The sequence below is a fragment of the Xenopus tropicalis genome, chromosome 4 (genome assembly GCF_000004195.4).
Source record: "Xenopus tropicalis strain Nigerian chromosome 4, UCB_Xtro_10.0, whole genome shotgun sequence".
NCBI classification, from domain to species: domain Eukaryota; kingdom Metazoa; phylum Chordata; class Amphibia; order Anura; family Pipidae; genus Xenopus; species Xenopus tropicalis.
The window spans coordinates 2,184,377-2,193,426 of NC_030680.2; the positions used below are offsets into that span (position 1 = coordinate 2,184,377).

General features: G+C 48.9%; 1 protein-coding gene across 2 annotated transcripts; it reads left to right on the forward strand.

Annotated features, from left to right (window-relative positions):
• The first annotated feature begins 102 nt into the window (after nucleotides 1–102).
• LOC100485292 lies at nucleotides 103–8,756 on the forward strand. 2 transcript variants are annotated; one of them, XM_031900347.1, is made up of 9 exons: nucleotides 103–300; nucleotides 438–685; nucleotides 1,913–2,245; nucleotides 2,961–3,284; nucleotides 3,841–3,936; nucleotides 5,126–5,581; nucleotides 5,754–6,609; nucleotides 6,779–6,962; nucleotides 7,483–8,756. In XM_031900347.1, the coding sequence occupies exons 2-9, from the start codon at nucleotides 604–606 to the stop codon at nucleotides 7,735–7,737; spliced, it is 2,586 nt and encodes an 861-aa protein (XP_031756207.1). In that variant the 5' UTR covers nucleotides 103–300; nucleotides 438–603; the 3' UTR covers nucleotides 7,738–8,756. The 2 variants fall into 2 exon arrangements, with proteins under 2 accessions (XP_031756207.1, XP_031756208.1); XM_031900348.1 differs by having other exon boundaries at nucleotides 473–685.
• The last annotated feature ends 294 nt before the right edge of the window (nucleotides 8,757–9,050 follow it).

Genomic DNA, 9,050 nt, shown 5'->3' on the forward strand with positions numbered 1-9,050 from the left:
TGCCTGTTATCTGCGAGTCAGGGTGGGGGGGTCTGTTTTCCACTGAGCAAATCCCCCCGCAAACCCTGCCCCTTCCTCCCCCCCCAGTAACCAGCAGCCAATCAGTGAGTGAGGCCCGGGCTGCCGGATCTGTTAATAGACAGGATCAGTCTCCCCGAGTCGTGATGAAAATCTGCCCATCGTATGTTTTACTATAAGGATTCCTAGTTAATGTATATTTATGTAGATTGGGGGGGGGGGGCATAGAGACTCTCATGTTTATTGCCTCTCCCTGGGGCAACCTATGGACCTGACTCAAAGGTGAGAGACTGAGACTGTTCCCTGTCAGTTGCAGCACCTTGTGCAGGGGGGAATAGGGGCTTCTGGGTAGAGGGGGAGGAGCTTCATTAGAAGTCAGGGGGCCCTTATGGAACTCTCCATACTTTGTGTTCTGACAGGTGGAACTGAGACTGGATTTGCTCTGTGCCCCCAGCTGTTCCCGAGGCCTCGGCCAACTGCAACTCCCAGTAACATCCCATTCGCTATGAGTTGGACTGGAGAGAGAACAAAGCAATACCCCCCGGGGCCCTAATGAACTGACAGCGGAGGAGCCCCCCAATAGGGATGCAGGAGAAACTGGGAATCGGCCTGAATCCCCCCGTCCTGTTCTGCTTATTACTGGTCTCTGTCTCACTGCCGGGAACTGGTAAGTACATTCCTATTCCCCCCAGTCTGGGGCGGGTAACACTGTGCGGCTCTGTATAGTAATACTGAGTATCTAGTGACAGATCTGCCCCAGCTTTATTGGTTATAGAGAGGCCTGGCCCCTCCCAGTCTGGGGCGGGTAACACTGTGCGGCTCTGTATAGCAATACTGAGTATCTAGTGACAGATCTGCCCCAGCTTTATTGGTTATAGAGAGGCCTGGCCCCTCCCAGTCTGGGGCGGGTAACACTGTGCGGCTCTGTATAGTAATACTGAGTATCTAGTGACAGATCTGCCCCAGCTTTATTGGTTATAGAGAGGCCTGGCCCCTCCCAGTCTGGGGCGGGTAACACTGTGCGGCTCTGTATAGTAATACTGAGTATCTAGTGACAGATCTGCCCCAGCTTTATTGGTTATAGAGAGGCCTGGCCCCTCCTAGTCTGGGGCGGGTAACACTGTGCGGCTCTGTATAGTAATACTGAGTATCTAGTGACAGATCTGCCCCAGCTTTATTGGTTATAGAGAGGCCTGGCCCCTCCCAGTCTGGGGTGGGTAACACTGTGCGGCTCTGTATAGTAATACTGAGTATCTAGTGACAGATCTGTCCCAGCTTTATTGGTTATAGAGAGGCCTGGCCCCTCCCACTCTGGGCGGGTAACACTGTGCGGCTCTGTATAGTAATACTGAGTATCTAGTGACAGATCTGCCCCAGCTTTATTGGTTATAGAGAGGCCTGGCCCCTCCCAGTCTGGGGCGGGTAACACTGTGCGGCTCTGTATAGTAATACTGAGTATCTAGTGACAGATCTGCCCCAGCTTTATTGGTTATAGAGAGGCCTGGCCCCTCCCAGTCTGGGGCGGGTAACACTGTGCGGCTCTGTATAGTAATACTGAGTATCTAGTGACAGATCTGCCCCAGCTTTATTGGTTATAGAGAGGCCTGGCCCCTCCCAGTCTGGGGCGGGTAACACTGTGCGGCTCTGTATAGTAATACTGAGTATCTAGTGACAGATCTGCCCCAGCTTTATTGGTTATAGAGAGGCCTGGCCCCTCCCAGTCTGGGGCGGGTAACACTGTGCGGCTCTGTATAGTAATACTGAGTATCTAGTGACAGATCTGCCCCAGCTTTATTGGTTATAGAGAGGCCTGGCCCCTCCCAGTCTGGGGCGGGTAACACTGTGCGGCTCTGTATAGTAATACTGAGTCTCACCTTCTGTTCTTATACCTCAGACCCAGTGGGAGTGAAAGTGAGCGACTCGCCAGTGAAAGTACTGAGGGACCAGGATGGGTTTATCCCATGTACAATCACTGGATACAGCAGCGCAGAACTGGACCTACAGCGCCTCTCTGTCCATTGGACCCTGGGATCCGGCCCAGTTTATATGTATGACAGAGGCTCCCACAACCCCATCAGGCCGGGATCAGAACTAGACGTTCGGCTGATTAAAGGCAACGCTGGGCTTTCCCTGGCGCAGGTACAAGTCACTGATGAGGGAGAATATACCTGCACTGTTACCTACGATAATGAGCAGGCAGAGGGGAGATCTGCTCTGGAGGTGGCAGGTAAGTGGCCGGTTAGTGGCTAATAATGAATAAGGATCTCAAACAGGAGCTTCACCCCAAACAAGTCATCAAATCACCGTAAGATATGGTGGAACCTACCTGTTCCCGGGGGTAGTGGCGGAACACTGAGCAGCCTCACTCACCTGTAGGTCCTGTAATGGGAACCCATATAGTAACCCCATTCTGCACTAACGCCTCTGTTACCCCATGTGTTAGTGCCCTCTAGTGGTGACGGTCTGACTGTTGGTTCATACCCCCTTGAAGGCCAAACCTTGTTGTAGGCCCCATTAGTTTATATTGAGGTTATAATTATATAAAGAACCACCCAACTCAACCCCCAGTCCCACTCTATTTCACCTTCATACTAAGCTGCCAGGAGTATCTAGAAGAGCCAATCAGCTGCTTTCCTTCAGACCCCCCCACCCACTGGTTCAGGTCCCCACAGGGGCTTCCACAAATTGGGAACCAGTTCCCTTGAGAGCAATGGGATGGAGGAACCAACCAATGAATGGAGGGTGTTTCCCTGGGAAGGGATAGTGGGAGAGCCCAGTTATGAGGAGGGGGCAGTTATCGTGGGTGATGGGGTGGTACCCCCAGAGGGCCAATACTGATAGAGACAGGGGGGCAATCATAGCTCATTCCAAGAGAGGAGGGACCCCCGACTAACATAAAGACCCGCATTAGTTTCCTAATTGCCCCTTCTCTCCCCGTGCAGTTAAACCCAGTGCCAGCCTGGTGCCCCCCAACGTTATTATAGAGGAAGGAACAGAGAGGGGGGTTACATGCCGAGCCAGTAATTATTACCCAGAAACAATAAAGTTCCAGTGGATAAAACAACTCAGTGACGGTGAACATGTTGTGCTGCACCGAGGAGTCTCCACCAATGAGCCGCTAGAGAATGGGGACGGAACCTTCAGTGCAACCAGTCAGCTGCTGTTAAAGCCTTCTATGGGGGATGATGGGGGAAAGTATTCCTGTGTCATATCCCACAGATCCCTGGGAGACTCTCTGGTTCTGGATTTCACTCTCTCTGTAAAGGGTAAGTAAAGGGTAAGTAAAGGGTCCAGCAGTTTCCGGGCTGTATAATAAAAGCAATTTGGTTTTATTTCCTTATATTAAGTGGTTAAAATTTCCACTGGATCCTTGAGGTTTCACTATCTCTCTGGGGTAGAAGGGTCGCCGACCGAGAGGTTGTGCATACTCATTAGCACTCTAGATAATCACATCAAGCACTCTCTCTCCCCACTGCTGATCTCTAATTGGGAAACCGTCTAATTAATAAAGGAGGCGTTTCCTTAAGTTGATTGTAATGGGTAAAGTTATTTTTTTGCAAAGTCCTACCACAAAAATCTCCTTCAAAAATGCAAAATAATCCTCCAATGAGAATTAACAGATCCTCCGTGTTCTTTGCTGTGAAGCTGGGGCTTTACTGGCCCTTTAATTAGTCTTCTTAGGGGATAAGGAGTAGAGGGCACCACTGGGTGACTCTAGGGGCAAATAATCTGGGATTGCCCCATGCCCCCTGCACTATTTAATGAAACATGATCCGGAACGTTACACATTGCCCATAATTGTTATATTTTGTACCATTACAGTTTCACATCTAAAAATTCTGGGCGCTGTACTTGGAACCCTCGCTGCTCTGATACTCGCCTCTTGTATCTGGGGCTACATCATATTTTTGAAAAAAGGTAAGAATTGTAAAACCAAAAAAATCCATTCTGCAACTTCCCACCATGTTATTTTTCATGTAAAGCTCTACTTTCCCCCAATGGCTACAACCCAACTTATTTTAGATACAAAGGTACCCAGCGAGGGTGACCACTGTCTCCCCTCATCTCCAGTTTGATTGCAGAACCTCTAATACCAACTTTATCCATCTTCTCTGCTTCATGTTGGTCATACGTCCCCCAACACTCTTCTTGCCCTGAAGGTGCTACTTGCATCCCTTCATTAAATGTAGAAGAACATCACCCAAAATATCTCTCATCTGACCTTTCAGCTCAGAGACTCTGAAATCCCACAGTTTCCCCACAGGAGAACTTGTTATGGGCAAAATAAGAAAGATTTTGATACATTACCACTTGACTTGCTGATTATGGGCAAGATCTGAGGAGCATTTCATTGGTTCCACCAACTCCCATGACTACATCAAAAGCTTCTTCCAACTTTGATGGATACATTGATAGCAATGCTCGTTTAACACCTTAAGGTGGCCATACACGGGCCGATTGTAGCTGCCGATATCTGACCATCTCGGCAGCTTATCGGCCCGTGTAGGGGCAGCAAGGATGGGCCTGCCCGACCGATATCTGGCCTGAAATTGGCCAGATATCGATCAGGCAGGTGAAAAAATTTAGTTGAATCGGGGACCACATTGGCTCGTTGAAGTGGTCCCTAAACTAACTAGACCCATAACCATCGTTATAATTCGATCGATTGGCCCCAGGACCGAATTAGCCTAAATTTGCCCAATATCGCCCACCCATAGGTGGGGATATCGGCAGAAGATCAGCTCCCTTGGCGACCTCGTCAAGCGAGCAGATCTTAACGTGTATGGCCAGCTTTACAGATAGGGCCCCTTGATGGTAAGGGATTCATTCCAGTAGGAGCTGAGGGCAAATCCCTGTGCCCAAATAGTGAGTATTGGGAATGCGGTGGGATCAGGGGGTACTTGGCTACTTGGTTCTGTAGAGGGCAAGTTGCTCTTCTTACATCTTGTAGGAACTGGTTGGAAGGTCGGTGCTGTTTCCCTCAGTGTCTCTGAATGGGCAACTTGAGCAGATGGGTCCATCTCTGTGGGGCAGATTTGTAAGAGAAGGATCATTGGGTCATTGAGAGTCTCGTCTGAAGTTCAATAAATGGGTTTGTGTGTTACAGAACCCCCCAGACTTTCAGAGATTACCGGAGCGGAATATTTGGTCCATATGGACAAGGCGACTCTCTCCTGCCAGATCTCTGGTTACCGACCAAAGACCATAGACATTCGTGTGTATTTGAGAAGGAAAGAGGGGGAAGAGATGGAAATTTACCCCAGGAAATCTGAGCCACAAACTGGTTCCTCTGCCCCACGGAACCATGGGAACAATTCAGCCGAGATGGATCAGTTGCTGCACAAAGGGGACGTCGATAACTTGCCCTCAACACTGAGGCCGCTGAAAATCAATGTATTTCCTGATATAAAATCAAGTAAAAGGGGTATTTTCAACTGTCAGTGCACAATCCGTATAACCCCCGACATAGAGGAAGATGATGGGGCAGAACTGACTGTGAGGGTCACTCACTCTGCCCTGAAGGGCCCCATCTCTGTGTCCTGTCGGCTGAAGGTGAGGAAAGGTAAGAACATCCCCTACTCAATGCCTTTATGGGTTATATAGGGTGGGGCCCAGTTTGGTTGGTCAGTAGGAGGGAGGGCGGGGTTTCATGAAGGGCGTTGAACTGTTTAGGTTTCTCCCAGATGAACTTTCATTTTGGAATAGTGAGATCTATTAGATTTTTCCCTTTGCAGAGACAATGTTACTGGTGATGGATGAGGATTATACAGTGAGAGTCGGCCCCCCGCCCCGGGACCCTACAGATAACTTCCACGCGAGGGCAATAACTCTGGGGAGACTTGATGGCTTCAATGTCATTGTTGCCCTGAGTCCTACTGGGAAACTCTTTGCCATACGGGACGGAAATCTCTACACCGGCCCAGTGTCGTCTTGTGTCAACCAAATGTTGTTCTCCCTCGACCGAAGAATTGGGCGCAGTGGGTGGGACATGTTTAAATGTATTTCCGTTGATCCCCATGGGCTTCTTTGGGCAGTTACGCACTCAGGAACAGTCTACAAGGGCCCACCCCCAAAAGATGAAAGTATCAGATGGATTGGTGTCCAGGGAACGTGTGTAGGGGAGGGTAACTACAAAGATACCGACTCTGTCTTCTCCGACCCACAAGGGGCTTTATATGCAATAACAAGCGATGGTCGGATTCAGATGTGGGTCAGACCAGCAGAGACAGACAGTGATTGGTTGGACTTGGGAACCGCACTCAGCCAAAGAGACGGCAGAGATTCCCCCCATGTGATCTCTTTCTGCCCTGAGGGAAACCTCTGGTGGGTCAGTAAGGCTGATGGCAAACTGTATAAAGGGCCCCAGCCAACTCAGGGGAACCCGGGGTATTGGGAGAAGGCCACGTTCTTGGGCCCCGACTATCATCGTTACAGGCTATTTGGCTTCATCGGAGCAACGTTCATTCAGAAGATCCAGGACTTTGAGTTCCTCCCTGAACTGGGGAAAACTGAAGTAGAAAAAAGTATCATAGTAAATGCAAAGATCTATAATAACAGCGACGGAAACGAGACGTTGAGCGACACGTTCAGGTCAGTGATTTACCGTCTCTCCTTATTTCCCAGGAAAAGAAACGGAGATGGGAACGTAATCGTTCCTTAACCAAATGATGAAAATCAATGTCCAATGAGCAAAATACGTTCCTACTTATATATATCGACCCGACCCAATTAGCTGATATTAATTGTTTCTTTCCTTTAGCTTCAAGGAAACCATAAAGGAAGTGAGCAGATGTATTCATGATCACAACATTGTGTTTGTGGGGGAGGCAGAAACCACTTTCACCGGGGGGATTCCTGTTATTGGCATGGAAAGGGCTTCCAGGATTTCCCTCGATAATAACGTCACTCACCGGTGGGATTTCACCAACACCAATGAGCGAGAGGTAACGGGATCAGTGAATATATATATATATAGTACCGGCAGATCTGTACGTGGGATCTCCTGAGATACCGTTATAGGGAATTGCTCTTCACCAGTTGGATGGAAAACTCCTGAGACTGGAAACCACCAGTAGAACAGGGTCCACCAGAATAAATGGGTCTATTTTTAATGGTTTGGGCTACGGTACCTGGTTCCAATGAAGGTGAACTTTACCTTTACAGCAAATCTTGACAATCCCATGACTCCACCCCTGAAGCCCTCATGTTCTCAGGAACGTTCTAGTCTCTCTTCATACCCAAAATTGACACCCCCATTCCCTTGATTAGTTGCTCCTCTCTGTATTTCCCCCAGTCCCATCGCTCCCCGTCTCCATATTGGAAAGCAACATTCCAACAATGACCTGGGGATAGTGAGATGCCCCCAACTGGTTATTCCCATTTGCAAGAGAACAATAACATTAGTCAATGGGCCAATGGGTCAGTAAGGTCAACAGTTAATGAATATTTGTCCATTTTCTATAGATTACTTTGTCGCTACAAGAACCTGTCGTGGTTGGAAGTGGGAAGACTGTACGTATGGATGCGTCGGTCCAGAAAGCCAAAATAAGTGCTCCCTACAAGGTCCGGCTACTGACTACCCAAGGCCGCACTGTAACCATTGGGGGCAGCTGGGAAGGGACCACCTTCTATGGTCTGAGCGCGACACCAAGAGAAATCCAAGGAGAGAAGGCCCAAGGAGACCTGAAGTTGTCACTAGAAGACGTTTACAAAGAGTAGAGCTTACTCGGAGGTACCAGGAGACTGCTGGGAAAGTGACCGCTTCAGTAATGAGAAACTCAAGCCAGGTCTCCAGTAGAAATGCGTAGAGGTCAATAACGAGAGTTTCCCAAACAGAAGGACATTTACATGCAGGTACATCATCTATCCCATAGTGTCTCAGTGTCTCCGCCATTTTGTACGTCTGTCAACTGTGAAACCGGGGACTATTTTGGACTTGAGTTGGTTGAGGCGCCTGAGAGAGAGACGGAGGCCCTAGGGGGAGGCTTCAGCCACCGCTGTAAGAATCTGCTTATGAAGTATCTACACCTGAGCCACAGCTGATCCAAATGCAAAAATGTTCTTTTTTTTCCCAGCGGGCATGTTGTGGGCTGGGGGTTGGACTTCACTTCCCAGCAGCCATGTTGTGGGCTGGGGGTTAGACTTCACTTCCCAGCGGGCATGTTGTGGTCTGGGGGTTGGACTTCACTTCCCAGCAGGCATGTTGTGGGCTGGGGGTTGGACTTCACATCCCAGTGGGCATGTTGTGGGCTGGGGGTTGGACTTCACATCCCAGCAGGCATGTTGTGGGCTGGGGGTTGGACTTCACTTCCCAGCAGCCATGTTGTGGGCTGGGGGTTGGACTTCACTTCCCAGCAGGCATGTTGTGGGCTGGGGGTTGGACTTCACTTCCCAGCAGCCATGTTGTGGGCTGGGGGTTGGACTTCACTTCCCAGTGGGCATGTTGTGGGCTGGGGGTTGGTCTTCCTGGGCAGTAGATCTGCAGAGGCTAAAAGTCTCTTCCAACTGAGGAGAAACCTTCATTTTTGAGGACAAAAATACATTTTGTGGCTTTTTTGTAGAAGGACTTGGTTTTATATTAACTTATTGGAGATTTTGTCATCGAAACTTTTTGTATTTTTGTATTTTTTCTGCCCAGTCACATATTTAAGTTCAACTTTGCCTTTAGATGTACATTTCTATAAGTCAAAACTGTTCGTAAATCACTGAATGGAAACAATAAATCGTTTATTACAGAGGATTCTGGGAGATTTGTGTTGCCCGAGGTTCTATTGGATCGTATCCAGCAAGTTGGTTGGGTTTGTGCCCCACGTCATTATACAGAAAGTCTTTATTCCCGAAATATTCTTCCATAAATCAAATTCAGTTGCTCAGAAATGTAATGAATTAAATAAATGATCAGTGGAAAAAGCTCGAACAGAACGACTGGTGTAAATCTGCCCCTGTTTGGGCACCGCCCCCCCCCCCCCCCCCCCGCACCTGAAATGGGGCAGATTTGGTTTCTCCGTCAGGGGTCCATATTATTGGCTCGT